At 52.7% G+C, this 18,219-nt stretch overlaps 1 protein-coding gene across 1 annotated transcript in view; it reads left to right on the top strand.

Annotated features, from left to right (window-relative positions):
• The window catches only part of Kcnj12 (potassium inwardly rectifying channel subfamily J member 12), a 48,535-nt gene extending 34,263 nt beyond the window's left edge, over positions 1-14,272 (top strand). The window contains exon 2 of the mRNA XM_021177732.3: positions 10,767-14,272. Within this exon, the coding sequence (XP_021033391.1) occupies positions 10,823-12,106 (1,284 nt within the window). The 5' untranslated portion in view covers positions 10,767-10,822 and the 3' untranslated portion in view covers positions 12,107-14,272. The remainder of the gene's footprint in view (positions 1-10,766) is intronic.
• Positions 14,273-18,219: the final 3,947 nt, after the last annotated feature.

Raw genomic sequence — 18,219 nt, 5'->3', positions numbered from 1 at the left:
AATTATAATTATTTTAAAAAATTCTTTGACTGGAAGTTCTTCCAGGTTTTTCTTATTCGGAGTCACTATGGGCTTAGTGATCTCTGAGAGAGGTGTCTCTGTTTTCTTACGTTCTGTGAGTTCTGTCCTGGGGCTGGCCCATCTGTTAGTTTGTTGGTTGAGTTCTTTTTCTCTCCTGTATTTTGTATGAACGCAAGTCTCCCCTTTTCTTTCTGTGCTGGCATTTGCAATGTTCAGGAGATGGCTAAAGTCACAGTAGGGTTCAGGTGCCATTTCCTTCTGCAGGTCTGGTGTTTAGGGTCAGAGATTCTGTCACCAGTCCCCCTCTGAGGGTCAGGTCTTGTCCTGTGTTAGCTCAGGCCTCCTGCTTGGGTCTGCAGCTTTCACTGAGCCACAGAATTCCCTGTGTATCTATGACCTTGTCCTCAGTCAGATCTGGTCCTTTCCTGGGCCTGTACCATCTCGTGAAGAGAATGCCACACATGGAACTTCCTGTAAGTCCCTCGTCTTTCTTTACAGCTGAGTAATATTCCACTGTTTTTATACACATCTTCCTTATCCACCCAGCAGTTAATGGATCATTATCATTTGCTCTTTTTCTTAGTATGATAGGTTGGATAAGCAGCACACCAAAAGCTTGTGAAGATTTATTTATAATTATTTTTAGTGTGTGTGTTTGTTTGTGTGTATGTGTATGTATGTGTGTGTGTGTGTTTGTATATTATGTGTGTGTCTGTGTGTGTGTGTATGTGTGTATGTGGGTATGTGGGTATGTATGTATGTGTGTATCAATGTTCTGAATCCCCTGGAGCTGGAGATTGTGAGCCACCCAACATAGGTGCCGGAAATTGAACTTGAAATCCTCTTAACTGCTGAACCATTTCTCCAGCTCTGTTGGACATTTATTTTTGGTGGTGGTGGTGGTGGTGGTGGTGGTGGTGGTGGTGGTGGTGGGGCGTTTGGAGACAGGGTTTCTCTGTATAGCCCTGGCTGTCCTGGAACTCATTCTGTAGACTAGGCTGGCCTTGAACTCAGATATTTGCCTGCCTCTGCCCTCCTCTGCTGTTCCTCCAGTGGCTGGGGTTAAAGGCATGCGCCATTGCTGCCCAGCCAATAAACATTTTTATGTTGGCAAATTCTTCAGGCTTCTTCTCTCTCTAAAGTCCTTGCTCCTATGTTCCCATATGAGGTGCTCAGGAAATGTCGGAGACTTAGATTAGTTGAAAAGAGACACCAAGTAAGTTAGACTTTGGCAGGCCTTTGTCCCTTGGGCCCCTCGCTTGGGGTTCATACCCATCCGGCCATCTGATCCTCCTTCCTGTGGTAGGGGTTGGCCCGTGAGCTTTCTGGTCTGTGATGGGCAGAGAGACTGGGCAGATTTTCCTGTAGGCAATCCCCATGGGCTGACTCACTGAGAGCCGGTCCCAGCCCCATGAGACTGATGCTATTATTAGTCTTGTTCCGGAGGTATGAAAACTGAGTTCAGAGAAGTGATGTGCCTTGCCCAAGGCTACACAGGAAGGGGCACACATTCAGTCGACTTGGCTGAAACTGTTAAAACGTTCAGGTTCTATCGTGGCTCTGGAGATCTGCATATCTCTTGAGATGGAGCCCACGCTCGTCAGTGTGGCATGCAGGCTTCTCTGGCCTCCATCTCTTTCATCTATTAGTGTAACCTTGGAGCGGAGCCCATTTTCTTTGGAACTCTCCATGCATATTCACCGTCCCTGCAATTAGGATGGCAACAGTGTGCTCCTTCAGACTTTCTCAGCCCTAGGTTCCGTAGTGTGCTGAGATGCTGGGTCAGAAAGCCCCTGGCTTTGCTGGCAGGCTCATGGACGTTCAGAGGTGGAAGAGCTTGCCAAGGCCCACAGTGGGCAGCAGAGCTGGATTCTGCTTTCAGATCATGGGGACTCTCAGGGTCACAGGCATCCCTTGCACCCTCACCCTTGCTGCTATTTTGCCATCTCAGTCTGGATGGTCCCTATGCCTGTGTACTTCTCCCAGGCTTAATGACATTCATCTGGGATGCTCTGAGTTCTCCACCATAGCCCAGATTACCCTCACCCCCATCCCTCCAGGCTCCCAGGACTCTGGTGTGGCTCTAATCTAGCTGCTTGGCCTTCTTCCTTGCTGGTAAGCCATCCAATGAAATCTGAGGTCCACCTTGTCTTCCTTAAGTGACCAGTTCTGAGCTAGCATTGATCAGGCCCAGAAAAGGTGGAACAGCCGCAGGGGCAGAGACCTGCCTCCTTGGGACACACAGCAAGCTGGAATAGAACCCAGAGGCCCACGAAACCCAAATACTGGCCAGGTGTCCCTTACCCTAGGATGAGGCCTTGTAATTGTTGATATCCTGGCAGAGGGTATTCAGAAGTCCCTGTCCTTTGATGCTCCCAGGGGCCTGGAGCCAAGGACACTCTGTCCCCCCCTCCATCCCCAAAGGATGTTCTCAAGATAAAAATATCCTAGAAACATTCCCTGGCATCTGGTGCCCGTTGTCTACCCTGGTGGGGCCACAACAGAGCCCTGGCTTTAACCTCAGGCTCACAGGGTACTGTTCACTCCTCCTGGCCACCCAGCATAGCCAGTCGCTGGGGTTAGTGTCCCACTCATCTCTAGGCTTATCCAGTCAGAGCTTGAGGGGTACTCTCTGGGGCTCAGATACCCTGGCAGTGGGGAGCAAGAGGGCTGAGTCTACCCTGGGGAGATGCTGGGTGTCTTTTAAGGGATATCCAGACAAGTACCTGGGACCTCCTTTCTGTTCTCAGCTGTTCAGGTGGGGACACATCTGGGGTGTCACATCTGAGCCAACTCTCTTCAACACTGGCGAGGACCCTGACTTGCCACGCAGCCACTGCGTGCCAAGAGTGGGAGCTAGGATTCTGTTTATCACATGATACTTGCTGAGGTGTGTGGAGTCTGACGTCAGGGAAGGGCCCCTCCAGATCACTGTTTGCCTATCATGCTCCCGTTTACTCCTAGTTGGGCCAGGCCCTGTTCCCCGCCTTGTGCCTGACTCTCACTTCCTGGTGGCATGCTTAGTTCCATGGGAATATTGGCTGGAGACTGGCAGTGTCACCTGAACCTCAGGAAGTACCTGCCTGCTCCAGAGCCTTGCCTCCCAGGCTTAGCATGACAAGAGGCCTGGGCCAGCTGAGCCTTGCCCTCACTGGCTGGCAACTGTTTGGGGCCCAACCCTCAAATCTAGAGAGCCTTGCTCTGTGCTCCCAGCTTTCTAATTTGGGATGGTGACTGCTCCTGGGAATGCATTCCTGGTGAACTGAGGGGCCAGTTTATTGGTAGGTTGCTATAGCTGCTGCAGGGTAGGGTGAGGTAGGGGCCCTGGACAATGTTTCCATAAACCTGAGGCCACCACCCCCTGGTTTGGTGACCTCGGGCAAGTCACTTCTTTGTAACAAGCCTCGGTTTCCTTATATAGAGAGGAACAATCAGGAGAACTGGAATTGTGAGTCTGGGGCAAGCCCTAGTAGGGAGTCAGCTTGAGAGAACCTGGGACCAGCCAGGTGACCAACAGGAAGTGGGGGGAACAAACTATCCACAGTTCTCAGCCCTGACTCTTCTCCTGAACCTTCTTTAGCTTCTATTGTCCTGTGGCAGTCATCTCCTCCATATAGAGTTCTGATGTGGGTAACTGGGATATGGCCTAACCCCATAGTCTTAATTTCCTGTTATGTCCAGGGGGAGGAACTGTCCTTCAAGGCTGGGCTGTAATGAGCAGAGCTCATAGATCCAAGCACAGTTTGGACTCACTCACAGTTCACAGGTAGGATGTCCCTGCCATGGACATTCCCAGTTGTGTGACATTTGTTCCAGCCTCTTGAGTCTTGGTTTCTTAGGCTAGAAGGGCCAAGAGGCAGACACTGGGTGTAAGGCATCAGTGAAGGTGGAGAAGCTTATAGACAGGGGAAGTGACCCCCCAGGGCCACACGGCTTGTAAGTGGAAGATCCCCCGATTAGAATATAACTCTGTGTCTCCAAAACTACCATTGTCGCTTGCCCCAGAGGCTTAGAATGTGGGGGTGACTCACCAATCATTTCTTCAATCCCAGCCAGAAAAGCCAGTGTGACAAAGCAGACTTGGGCGTCCCCCGTGAATTCTGCCTGGGAGGTGGAGAAGGTGACAACATCTCAAAGTCCTGGCCTCAGAGGCTCTCAGAGCCCTTTGCATCATCTTCTCCCCAAGCCCACTTGGCAGATAGGTTGGCAGGCAGGGGTCCCTTTGACAGATGGAAAACGGATTCTGGACACTGTAGGGTGGGTGTGCACCGAGGCAAGCTCCTGTCTGCCCCTTTGAAATGGTCCCTGTGCTCCGATTCACTTTCCTATCTGTTCATCTGTGCCACTCATCCAACCCCGCCCTCCTGTACTCATTCATTCACTCGCCCACACACCGACCACGAAAATGCCATCCATCACACTCTCCACAGATGCCTGGGGGTGGCATTGGGGAAGCCTGGCAGGAGTGGCTTGAACACAAGCATAGCACCCCAAGCCTCTTCATGACCCTGGAGACATTGCCGTTTCTCTGAAAAGGGAAGGGTAGCCATTCCAGTCCTGTGCCCCCCTCCCCCTCCATGAGGATTCTGAAAGATGATGTGTGTGAGGTGCCTACCCGGGCCTGGTGTGCGCCATGGCTCTCTCGATCATCAGGGGAGGTTTTCTTGTTCTGCCCTGTTCCAGTGGTGGTGTCCTGGTGTCCTGGTTTGAGCTGCCGTGCTGTGAAGGCATCTGGGGTGAGAGTTATGACTTCTGGGCCATCTGAGGAGACTATCAGCATCTACGGTAACTCTGCTCAGCTCACTGTAGGTCTAGGAGCAACTGGAGGCCCCATCCTTACCAGTGGGATCAAGCGCTAGCTGCAGCTGTTTGGTTATTCGTGAAGACGGCAGCTGCAGCTCGGCTCTAGAGACAGCTCCAGGTGTGGTCGAGGTCCTGATGCGTACTTGGACAGCTCACCATCCATGGATGGAGTCTTGATGGTACCTCCTCTCACTCCTCGATGGTGTCTTCTCCCTACTTAGCCAGCTGTTGGTATCCATCCAGTAGCCCCAGACACCCTGTCTGTCTGACATGCATCCTCTCACCCCCACCTCCCACGCTCACCTGATTTCTACCCCTCACCCTGCAGACCCTCCCCACCTTACCCCACCCACACACCCATCCATCCATTCATCTGACCACCAGAACACCTATTGATCTCATCATCCGCTCTAACTTGTTAGCTGCCCAGCCCTTTCATTCATTACTCACTTCCTTTACCCATTCATCTGCTCAGCCACCCAGCCACCCCCAAACCACCCAGTATCTGGTCACTCCTCTCCAGACGCCCACACATCTGTCAGCCCAGTTTATCCCTCCATCTGCTTGACCACCCACTTGTGCATATATCTGTCTCCTCATTCATGGCTCTATCCCTCCTCATCCTTCCAGTCTGAGCTTTTGCCTTCGCCTTTGCATATTGAGCAGGAACGTTTCTCAGGTTCTCTGTGTCAGGGCCCACTCTAGCCTCTCTGGCCTCGGAGGCTGACGGGAGGTGGCGCCAGGCCGAGAGCAACTCTAGGAATGTACAGGCAGCTTCTGGCCCTAATGGGTAGAAACTGGGACAAGAGAATCCAGGTCTTCATAGAATGAAGGGTGGGAGAGGAGAGAGGCTGAGGCACACCTTGGGGAAGAGGTTCTTTATTTTCTTCTTTGCTGGTGTGAGCATCCCGGGGGGGGGGGGATGGAAATTGGGGCTCACCGAGGCTTTGCGGAAGAGAGACACTAGAGGAGAGGGCAAGAGACAAGTTACCAGCCCAGAAAGCTTCATGGGAGTCAAGCTGAGGAAATCCCAGAGAGGAGTGAGCATGGAAGGCGAGGCAGAGAAGGAACCGATAGAGGGAGTATGGGAGGATATGCTATTGATAGGGTTACTGCACGGGGCAGGCAGGTGACTGGAGATAGAACAAGCTGGGGAACTAACTGGCTGGGGATTCCCAGCTGAGGGTCCAGCCAAGGTGACACATGGAACATGTGCTTCCCATGCCTGGAGTGGGGAGTGGAGCCATTTACCCACTTACCCTCAGTGGTTTTGGGTCCCAGCCTGCCCCGTGCCTGGGCAGAGTGTGGTCTAATGACCAGAGAGCGTTTTAGGCAAAGAGACATTGATGTGGCTGCTAGAATCAGGGCAAGGACTCTTGGAGTGGTGAGGGCTAGGGGAAGGGAGAGCAGCACTCACCCACCCACCCCCTTGCCTATCTCCCCCAAGCCTAGCACAGGCCTCGAAGCAGAAGTCCAGCGTGTGCACTGATCTTGAATGTTTACAGGGGATCGGGGAAAAGATTGTCTGAAGATTTGACCAGGAAATCTGGCTTGGAAAAAGGGGCCAGAGAATCACCTTCTCAGATCTAAAGAAGGAAATGTCAGCTGACCCGATTACTTCTCATTCCCCGAACACCCATACTGAGCTCTTACCAACCCGATGGACCTCCTTACTAGGCTTTGTGGCCCTAGCTCTGGCCAGGCCATCCCTGTAAGTGCCCCTCTCTGTTGCCTGCTACCACAGGTTTACCTTCTAGGCAGGACCTGGTACAAGCGAGAACATTGTGTCTCCTGCCTGCCTGGTCTCTCATGTCCCTTGTGATGAAGGTGGCAGGGAGCCTCTCGTGCTAAGACAGATAGGTAGGGACTACATTAGCTGCTCCGGGTACAGTGGGCAAAAGCTCTGTGGTTGATTATTGAAAATGGCCACAGGCACTCATGGAAGGAAAAGGCCCCAGCCAACCCCATGTTTGCCTTCTCTGTACATGCGACCTCCAAGGAGTCTTTTGATGTGGGGGCTTGATTAGCCAAACTCTGTCCCTTAAAATTCTGCTGTTGTCTGCCAGCTTGGGGGCAGTTTGTATTGTATGTTTTATTACCAAATGGGATTGTGGGGTCTGGAGAACTGGTAGGGAATATGGTGTCACCGAGTCTGCCCTCAGGACCTGAGGTAATTGATGTTGTTTTCATCTAGGCTCTCCAGAACAGAAACTCCACTCCCTAGCTCTGTGTGGCCCTTGACAAGTGACTCAATCCCCTGAGCTTCAGTTTCCTCCCTGGAAAAGGGGGTTAACCGTCATGGTCATTACGGGGATTAAATCAATGAGCATGGGAGACTTTCAGATGAGCACCTGTCAGGTAGCAGCACTTGATAGATTTTGACCCTTTCCTCACTCTGGAGGAGCCTAAGGGAGATGGCTCACCTGGTGTTCCTCTTCTAGGGCCCACATCTTCGCAGTCAGCATCTTGCTGACATTTAGAAATATGGGCCCAAGCCTTGTCCCAGTTCCTCCCGGATATTAGCGAAACCTGAGGTGCCCAGAGTCTTGGAGACTGGCATGGGATGTCCTGCTCCATCCGGAGGTACCTCCCAGTGACTCCCAGGCTCCACCCTAGGTTAGGTGGCAGCTCTTTTTGCTCAAAGCTCCAGTCCTGGCCCCAGCCAGTGCTCCAGGCTTACTGGATGCTGAGGGGCTGTGCCTGAAGATGCCAGGACAAGAAGCTGATCTGTCTCTGTAGGTCCAGGACAGGTCATTTCCTCCTGTGGAGTGTGTGCCCACTGTGCCTGGATTTGTTTTGAGTGCCATCCAGTTGCGATTCTCCTTGTCTAGTTCAGGTACTGTACTCCATGGAGTTACTTGTTCCCTCCTGGCAATGCCCAGAGCTCCCACTGGCCAGCCTGGGCCTTGCTAACATGGTTCTTGCTGTTGGCTTAAGCATTGCTTTCTCCTTTAGCCTCAGCTTCCCCACCTATGAAAAAGGGGTGCTGGACTCTTTTCTTACTTAGACCTCTTCAAATGAAACAAATCCTCATTCCTTTTCTTCCCAAGTCTCTGCACAGACCATTGAGCAACAGCCTGCCAGCCTGCCAGCCTGCCTGCCTGCCTGCCCCTGGCTGAGACTCTGCCCTCTGGTTCTTGGAGATCTTTTAGCACCTTCTTGCACAAGCCTTTGTGTGTGGGTCTCCTTCTGACACTAGGTCTGTCTGTGATGCTAGTTTCTGCTTCTGGGTCTTTCTTTCGGGTCTGTCTTCATTACGCCCCAAGTGAGGGGCTTCCATGCCCTAGTGCTCTGTCTGCTTCTGTAGCTCATGCATATTCTCTTGGCTCAAGGTGTGGATCGGGTGTAAACTTCGAGTTGATTTTCTCTGGTGTGGGTGGAATATCAACAGAAGTGGGCGTTCTCAGATCTGTGACAATGCCTAGGTGGTTCTAGGAATGGCTGCAGTACACCGGTTAGCCAGAAGCAAGGCTGCTTTCCTGGAGCAGGGTTCTAGACTGGGATCCCCAGTCTTTGATTCTTGTGATTCTGTTCCCTGCAGGCCAGCTGCTGCTCATAGCTCGAGCCAGAGCCACCATGACCCGCTGGACGTCCCTCAAGGCCTCTAGGCCACACAAGCCTGGCTCCTGGGATCTGGCAGCTTTCCCCCGGCGTCTGAGTACCCCAACCTTGGCCACCTTCCCCTGGAAGGCTCAGGAACACGGGGCTGAGATGTCTTCTCAGAATGGTCCCCGGGTTCCCCAGCCCCGTCAACCCTCTGCCTCCTGGCCTAGACAGAAACAGCATCCACCATTACAGCCCCGAGCCTCAGCTAAACAAGCCCATGGTGAGGTGGTAGATGGAAACAGCTGTAGGGGAGGAAGTGAAGACAGGTGGCCCTATAGGGCCTGAGGTTCTGTGGTAGGATACCTTGCATTAGACATGAGGGTTGGATCTCGACTCTCCTGTTGAAGCCCGTATGTCTTGGTTGGGAGTACTTTACCCTTTAAAAACTCTCCATGGCCATTAAAGGATGTCTTGAGGCTCTTGGCTGTGTTTTGCCCCACGCCTGACAAACTCTTTCTGTGGCTCTCAAGCTTCATAGCTATGTCTGTGTCTGCCAGGCAGTAGCACTATGGCTCATGACATAGACCCTGGGAATCCTTCCTGAGCTGTCTGGTCTACTGGTCTCCACCCATGCCTCTGTCGGTGGCAGAGTGTGCAGGCCATGTCCCTCTGAACCTCTGATGTAGATGTGGCCAGGGATTGTGCTGTCCAGATGGGCTTGAATTCCAGCATTGTTATCTCTGCTTATAGACATTGGGCAAGTGTCTTCCTGTTCTGAGCTCTGAAAAAATGGGGCAGAGCTCCTCAAGGGTCCAAGGGCAGGAAGGTTTGATAGTATCTGGCCTGCCCCAGGTGCCCAGCTACCCTGGGATCTTCTTCTGGGATCTCTGTCTTCCTAGTGATGTCAGGTGATCGAGGGCTTTGAGGTTTTACTGGGCTCTAAATTGATGTGTCGTTGGGTAGGTCTTGAGGTGTATGGCACCGTGTGATGGGAAGATACAGCATGTTCAGATCATCAGTGTTCTGCTACGTCCGTGGTGGATACTCACTTTCAGCTCAGCCCAGCTGAGACAGGCTAGAGTCTATGGGGCTAGGCATGCTGTGGTCCCTGGTTTAGCTTAGCACCAGCCCTTGTGGAGCAATGGGGAGTGTGCAAAGCCTGGGCCTGAGAAATGAGTTTGTTCTGGCCACTGCACCATTCCTCCAGCCTCCTCTGGGAGGACTGTGTGCTAGGCTGGCCTGGAGTTATGTAGGAGGTCAAAAGTGGTCATGGAAGCAAGTAACATGTGTGGGGGCTGTGGTCCTGTGGTCCACAGCAGAGATGGGAGAAGATGTCTGTTCTACCCTAGGGCTACCTTTTATATCATGTGACCCCATGATAGAAACGAAACGGGTGTAGCCTACGGGTGATTAGTGGATGCTCTGGGCTTCTAGAGGACAAGCAGAATGAACACGGAATGTCAGACATACCGAGGCCTGGAGCCTGGCAGACCTGCTTAGACCTGGGATAGGGCAGTGGGTGACATAAATGGCTTGATGTGAGGGAGCTGACCAGTGTCACAGCTGTTATGACTGTTGCTGTTGCTATTCCACTTGAGGGTCTGTGTTGGAGTGTGCAGTGTGTGGGTCAGGATTATGTGTGTGTTACTTCTAGGGCATGAGGAGGCCTGTGGTGACATCATGAGAGCAGAGCCTGATGCACAGCAGCGTGGCTGTGGGAGGGGGTGTGTGTGGAGCCTGTGTGTGTGTGAGAGAGTCAGGGGTGTAGCATGTGTGTGTGTGTGTGTGTGTAGCAGGTGTGGGGGGCGAGGGAGTGAGAGGGTGTGTGTGTAGATATCAGGGGTGGGCTGGGGAGAGTGTGAGGGGGTGTGGAGGGGAGAGCATGTGTGTGTGGGGTGTGTGTGTGTGTATTCGGCTGGGCAACAGGCCATGGGCCTGCCTGGCCTGCCTGTACAGACCTTGCTGCTCCTGGGGTCACTGACTGTGAGTAGAAGAGGGATGGGATTTAATTTGGTGCCTTTCAGGCTTCTGGTGCCTGTCGCAGGGGACTGGGAGGAAGGCAGATGAATTGAGCTGGTGAGATGGCCCCTGCCTTGGTCCAGGCTGGAGGTGACCAGGGTTTAGGCTATGAGGGTAAGGGAAATATGAATATATAGTGAAAGCAAGGCCCTTTGGTACTGGAGCTAGAAGAGCTGAGAGGAAGCCAAGGTTTCTGGCTGGAGCTTCTGGGAGCCCAGGGAGACTGTTTTCCAAACTGTGAAGGTGGATTGAGAAGCAGGCTTCAAGTGGGAGGGAAGACGGGGGATCTGTGGTGACTAAACGGAGGCTGTGTCTGTCAGTTACTGTCACGGCCCTGGATGCCTGCCCAGACAGACCTATTCTCCTTTCTTTTGCAGAAGTGCCCCCGCCTGGAGTCAGCCTGGGGGCAGGCCAGGGTCCACCAGACCCCGGGATGACCGCAGCCAGTCGGGCCAACCCCTACAGCATTGTATCATCAGAGGAGGACGGGCTGCACCTGGTTACCATGTCAGGCGCCAACGGTTTTGGCAATGGCAAGGTGCATACACGGCGCCGGTGCCGCAACCGCTTCGTCAAGAAGAACGGTCAGTGCAACATTGAATTCGCCAACATGGACGAGAAGTCACAACGCTACCTGGCTGACATGTTTACCACGTGTGTGGACATCCGCTGGCGCTACATGCTGCTCATCTTCTCTCTGGCCTTTCTTGCCTCCTGGTTGCTGTTTGGCATCATCTTCTGGGTCATTGCTGTCGCCCACGGGGACCTGGAGCCAGCCGAGGGCCGTGGCCGTACACCCTGTGTACTGCAGGTCCACGGCTTCATGGCAGCCTTTCTCTTCTCCATTGAGACACAGACCACCATTGGCTACGGGCTACGTTGTGTGACTGAAGAGTGCCCGGTGGCTGTCTTCATGGTGGTGGCGCAGTCCATTGTGGGCTGCATCATTGACTCCTTCATGATTGGTGCCATCATGGCCAAGATGGCACGGCCCAAGAAGCGTGCACAGACTCTGCTTTTCAGCCATAATGCCGTGGTGGCTCTGCGTGACGGCAAGCTCTGCCTCATGTGGCGCGTGGGCAACCTGCGTAAGAGTCACATCGTGGAGGCCCATGTGCGAGCCCAGCTCATCAAGCCCAGGGTCACAGAGGAGGGTGAGTACATCCCACTGGACCAGATTGACATTGATGTCGGCTTTGACAAGGGCCTAGACCGTATCTTCCTGGTATCACCCATCACCATCTTGCACGAGATTGATGAGGCCAGCCCACTGTTTGGCATTAGCCGTCAGGACCTCGAGACAGACGACTTTGAGATTGTGGTCATCCTGGAGGGCATGGTAGAGGCCACAGCCATGACCACACAGGCTCGCAGTTCCTACTTGGCTAATGAGATCCTGTGGGGCCACCGCTTTGAGCCAGTGCTCTTCGAAGAGAAGAACCAGTACAAGATTGACTATTCACACTTCCACAAGACCTACGAGGTGCCGTCTACTCCCCGCTGCAGCGCCAAGGACCTGGTGGAGAACAAGTTTCTCCTGCCTAGCGCCAACTCTTTCTGCTATGAGAATGAGCTGGCCTTCCTGAGCAGAGATGAGGAGGACGAGGTGGCTACCGACCGGGATGGCCGCAGCCCTCAGCCAGAGCATGACTTTGACAGACTGCAGGCCAGCAGCGCTGCCCTTGAACGGCCCTACAGACGGGAGTCGGAGATTTGAATGCCCTTGGCTTAGATGCGGCACCACCCTGACCACAATAGGTCCCATGTCCCTTGGGGACCTGCGTTTGAGCAGAGCAGGCCGAAAGCCTCGGGTCACAGACTCAGTAGCATCTTAGTCTTTTTCATGTTTTTTCGCAATAGCTTGGGAAAGTTTGCGGGAGCGTGGATGGCCAAAATGACCGGCTCACGGCCTCAGAGGCTGATGTATACCCATGGGCAAGGAGGTGACTTCTTGGGGTAGGGTTGCTCAGGAGTTAGGGACTCTGCTGGAGGCTTTAGGAGCAGGTCCCCAGCCCTGGTGGAAGGAGGCTGTGTATGTACACTTCATTGGTTTTTAACTTGGGCAAGACTGTTTACAAACAAAAACAAACAAACAAACAATAAAAAAAACCCACCCCACAAAACACAAGAAAACACAAAACACAGGTGGTTCAATTTTTAAAATTCCTGGTGTGGGGACAGTTGGAATTCTACTCAGCGCTGCCAGGCAAGCAGCTGGACAGAGAACCCTGAGGGCTCTCAGAGGTCTGTTTTCTCCCTCACGTGGGCCAGGGCCTTAAGCAAGTTGTCATGCTTAAGGATGAATCAGGCTGCTTGTGACCATGTTAACGATTCTAATAAAGTGTCTGGATGTCTCTTGGGGGTGGGGCCCACTAGGGTGAATCTGGCTTGCTCTTCTGTTTGATGTTGTTGTACCTCAGCTGCCTCAGGGCTGGGTTTAGACACCCCTTCCCCCACCCCCACTCCGTACTCCCATTGTGCTTCTCTTCCTATTTAGTCCCAGGTCTCCACCCCTTGCAGCGAGGGGGCGTAGGAAACACCAGAGTGGGTGCTTCTTAGAAAAGGACACTCAGGAAATTAGTATGGGGTCTGGGTCCCACATCCCCAGGAAGTGGGTCGGACCCACGTCCCCCGCTGGACTCACAGCTTGAGTTGTGCCTTAGAGACTCTGGTTGTCTGGCTTCCGTCATTGCTGGTTTTCTCAGACTTGTTTAATCTTTCCCTACTGCCCTAAGTCCACTCATGAAGCTCCCCAGGCCCTTCTGAGATTGCAGAGGCTGCTCGCTCATAGCCCTGACCCTGCCTGCTTTTGTCCCACACTGCTGGGGCAGGATGATGAAGCCCTGCTGGTCCCAGCCAGTCATCTCCTGCTGGAAGGCAGAGTCTAGGGGAGAAGAGAAACCCCCCACCCCCACCCCCACCCCTATCCCACACCAGCCCCCTGCCACCATAGAGATAGACCAGAGAAATGTCATAAAACAAAGAATTCCTGTTTTAGCCTATGGTGGAACTTCTCCTTCCTGAGGCCCAAGCCGTGGAGTCTTCCCGTAGTGCCCCGTCAGGGAGACCTGAGATAGGCTGGCTCCCAGGCACCTTGCTTCAGATTCCATGCTAATTTCTAATCTAGGAGATTCCCCTAGAACCCGCTGCAGAGGCATGGGCTCCTCTGTGGTCCTGGCCCGACCTCTGCCCCCAAATCTCACTGACTGTTCTAGCCTTGGCCTCGGGGCCTAAGGGTGCATTCAGCCTGGGTGTGCTTGCCTGCCACTCACCTCTCTAGCTAGTTGTCGGGTCTAGGGAGGGGTAGAGGGTGGGTCCCGGCCACTGGGTGCCACTGTGGGAGCACCTGTTGTTCTTTCTGAATAGGTGGGCCTGTATCCAGAGCAGGGTCTAGGGGCTCCTGCTCTCTGCTCATCTCAGTGGCCTGAAGCATTCAGAACTCTAGGCAGCCCCATCCTCCTCCCTGCCAGAATGGTCCAGTCCCTGGGCCCTGCTGGAGAGCAGCTCAAACTGCCTTTCATCTCTGCCAAAGGCAGGCAGATGCTGTATTTTCAAATTCTCCTGCCCTCTTTTTCCCTCTTTCCCTGTATTTATTTATTGCTTGTGCTAAAGACCAAACTAGCCGCTCCCTTTAGTGCACCCAATGGAGGAAGCCACTGACGGGGGAGCCGTGTGCCTGTGCCAGGCAGGAAAGCTTGGCCCCTGGGAAGTGTGTGAGAAAGAAAACCAGGGTGTGTGTGCACGCATGTGCAGACGTGCTCACACGATCTTCTCCCTGTGTGGGAAACTTGGTATGCAGGTATATGGTATACACAGGTGTTTGTATACAGGTAGCCTATGTCTGACCACAGGTATGTGTGTGCTTGTTTGTTTTTTTGGGGGGGGGGGGTAAGGTGGGTTTCATGCTCACCAACCTGAACTGGTCAGGCTGGATGCTGGCCACAGACGTGATCACAGTCCAACTTGAGTCCCTGCCCTGCCCTGGTTATGCAGGCTGTACGACACAGTGTGCATCAGTCTGAGGAGTCTGATGGTAAGTAAGCCTCTGCAGCAGATCCTGTCGGAGGCCATGGAGGCATCTGTGTGTGTGTGTGTGTGTGTGTGTATGTGTGTGTGTGTGTGTGAACATGTGTGAGGGTGTGGAGGTCCCAGGGTGTGTGTATGTGAATGTCAGTGGCTTGGGTGCTGTGTGGAGAGAGAGAGAGAGAGAGAGAGAGAGAGAGAGAGAGAGAGAGAGAGAGAGAGAGAGAGAGAGAGCTGCACAGGATGAAGCAGCTGCCCTGAGCCCATCTGGTGCTGTGCACCTGGTCCTTGTCCAGCCGAGGGCCTGGGGGCAGAAGAACACACCATAGGGAGGCCCTTGTATGGGTATCTGCCCTATGTGAGGTCATAGAATGTTAAATCTATTTTAAACGGTGAAACTGGAGAATTTTCATGTTATTTTCAATAATAGTGGTATCTAAAGATGTAGGCAACAAGACTAGACCACATTAAATGCATTTTGATCTCTTTGAATGCTACTGTGTTGAGATGTGCGTCTCACTGGCCTCTGCCTGCCTCTCCTGCCTGCTGAGCATTTACACTTCCTGGGGCCCCTGCAGCTGGACCATGTACAGGGCTTCCTGGGGCTTGTCCTCAGGGGCAGAGAAGGACATGGTGGCAGCAGCACTGAGAGCAGGAGCATGGCCTCTCTCAGATCGAGGGGCAGTCATTCAGTCTTTTCCATGGACACTCCCCACCGCTCCACACACTGCCTCTGCCTCATTCTTGGGCTCTTCCTGCCTTGCTGTCTTTCCTTCTACACAGAAGCACCAAGCATCATCCATTCCCACAGGCAAGCCCAGGGCACTCCCAGAGCTCCTTCCGATCTGAGATGGGCAACTTTGTTTCCTCTTCAAGAGGGGAAGAGAAGGGCTGGGGGCTAAAAAGGAGCCCTTCCCCAGCACAAGTCAAACTGATGACCCAACGTGGCAGGGTGGGGTTGGAGCTGAGACAAAAGCTGTCGGTGGGACCAGTTATCAGTTTGTTTTCTGGAAATTGCTTCCATTGTTCCAAAGGTTCAGACGCTGGGATCTCCATGGCCAAAGCCTGTGCAGAGGGAACCTCTTCCTTTATCCAAACTGCTTCAGAGAGTGGATAGATCTCGAATCCACTGCCTCAGCACAGGACTCTGAGGCCCTGCATTTTGCAGATGTACAGGATTCCAGATGGGCAGAGAAGGAGAGATGTGCTCTCTAGCCCCTGGGATAGTGGTCTAGGGGAATTTCAGCTGTACTTCCCTACAGCAGGGTCTGGGGTGGGGTGGACCGGGTTCTGGAGCTTCTCACTCTGTCTAGTAAGGCCCAGAGCCCTGGAGTTCTGCTGGGACCCTTCCACCAGAATCTAAGCCAGTTGGGGCCAGAATGTTGTAACCTTATTCTTTGTACACAAGCCTCCCCTACAGTACTGACCGGCAAGTCTAGGCCCTGCCTGTGGGTTGGTCCTGGCTGCTACACACTGCTCGCATTTTGGGTCCCCTTGAGCTTGCCGTTTCTTGGCATCCCTTCTCCTGGCTGTGCTGATGCCCTAAAGGGCCTTAGGTCAGATTTCAGGCCACTTGACTGCCAGGGGACTCATCCACTTGCAGGCTCACCATCAGTGAGATTACTAATGGCCAGCTTGCAGAGATCCTGAAAGAACCATCACTTAGCATTAAGTACTTTGGTTTAGCCTGGGGCTCTGGACCCTGTGCTCTGTATACTTGAGGGCAAGTACAACAGCTGTACCTGAGGGGTGTGGTCAAGGGACAAGTCACTTTCCTGCCCTCTCAGGAATAAAATGGGTCACCTTGGGATTTGTATTCAGACAGGCTAAACTGAAGTAGCTGGCACTTGGTCATGACTGGGGACAGAGTGCCCACTAAATTGAAGTGTCTTGCCTGGAAGTCTGTTGATATTAGCCATGCCCTGACAGACCAATCAGAAGGCATCAGTTCTCTGTGTTAGAGAAAAGTGCTTCAAGAGGATTAGAACTTGAACAAGATCATTGGAAGGCAGTTATTTGAGATGGGATCTAGCTAAGCCTCAGGCCCAAGCCATCTCCACGTTAGGGCAATCAACCCAAGACACTCCACACTCTGCCTACTGCTGGCAAGGGCAGTAGCCAAAGTCCTTGTCAGCTGAGGTACCGCCTGGTGAGCTCTCTGCCCTGGAATCACCCTGTTTACTGTGGCGGAGACCCTGGGACTTGAGAAATCTGTGCCTGGGTGTTTCCTTCGCATGAGAAGACACACTAGAGTCTTCCACTTATTTCTGAGCAGTGATGGGAATTCCAAGGACACACCCTACTCCACAGTAATACACCGTCCATCCAGTCCCAATACGGTCTCCTCCCAACTTCCTGCCCCACCGAGTGTAAAGTCTCAATTGATCCTTGCTACCTGGTCCTGTGTGACCCCTGCTTCCTCCCCCTGTTCAGTTTCCCCTCTTCCTTTTCCTGCCCACCGGCCCCAGGCTTCCTACCTTTCTTTAGATTTTTAGACCCTTGCATGAATAGCTTTTCTGACTTCCTTTTAAAGCATTTTAAAATTACATGATTAATTGTGTGTGTGTGTGTGTGTGTGTGTGTGTGTGTGTGTGTGTGTCTAGGTCAAAGGACAACTTGAGAGTCAGTTCTCTCCTTCTTCCATCAGGACAGTTCGGGTTGGCAGGGTTGGCAGTCAGTGCCTTGGCTGGCCCCCTTCTCTCATCTTGGCAGATGAATGAAGGTCCTTCTCCTGTTCCTGAGCAGATATGATAGACATCTGGGTCTCCCTCTCTAGCCATGCCATCTTTATCTGTGTTACTGTGTTAAGGGGAGACTGGAACGCCCCTTCTTTAGCGTTTTCTTAGTCTAGAAAGTGACTCAGAAGGAATCTTGAGGATGACTTTTTAGCCTTTGAGAGAATAGCAGCAGGGTAGGCAAGCTGTAGATTCCAGAAGTTTCCAGGAGAAGGAAGCTGGAGGAGGGCAAGACAAAAAGCCGTGCCCTGTGAGCTAGCTTGAGGGTAGCATATTCAGTAGCAGACAGAGGTCGGCCAGCAACAGTGGCACGGATGCATGCTGGGAAAGAGGCTGGGGAAAGGCTTCCCAGAGAAAGCCCTGGGTGTCAGAAAAAGCACACCCAGGTTTTGGCCAGTATCTGAAAGAAAGAGATAGAAAAGAAGGAAGAATAAAAGTCACAGTTTTCTGAATAACTCTAAAAGCTGAGCAGGTTCTACAGCACTTCAGGACGGAAGAGCTTCGAGTTTACTCTAAGGGAGGGGCTTCGGGGAAGGACCCGAACATGATCTCATTAAGGGGATAATTAGTCGGTCTCTTCCCTTAGGTGTCTTCAGGTGAATCAGATTTCCTGAGGTGTGGCTGGGTGGACTCCTGCCCAGGTGGTTGACAAGCCCATCTGGATTGGCTCCCGAGGGAGAAGACTGTAGCACATAATATTTGGAGAGGCTTACATTGCCTGGTCTCTACTAGGCCAGAGGTAGGGCTTAGATTCTATTATTTTGATCAGGAGGAAGTAGTTTTGCCTTAATGGGCCTCAACAAAATCCAAATATGTCCACCTTTTTGTATGGTAAATTTAAACCCTAAAAGGTGCCAAAGCTGATGTTTCTCTTTCTAGAGCTACTGGGGAAGTGGGACATGGGTCCTAAAGTAGAGACCAGGAAGTGGAGTACATCCTCAATGGCTTCAGAGGTTGTTAATCCCTCTAATGCCTGGGCTTGTTCATTGTCTGCCCTAGGGCTATTAAGTTGGTCAGGGTGAGCATTCATCTCTTGGTCTTCTTCAGTCCCTAGGGCCAGAAGTGGGTACAG

Source organism: Mus caroli, unplaced genomic scaffold, assembly GCF_978045245.1.
Source record: "Mus caroli unplaced genomic scaffold, Mus_caroli_1 scaffold_13, whole genome shotgun sequence".
Taxonomy (NCBI): domain Eukaryota; kingdom Metazoa; phylum Chordata; class Mammalia; order Rodentia; family Muridae; genus Mus; species Mus caroli.
Note: the sequence above shows the minus strand (reverse complement) of the source record. Positions and strands in the feature narration are given on the sequence as shown.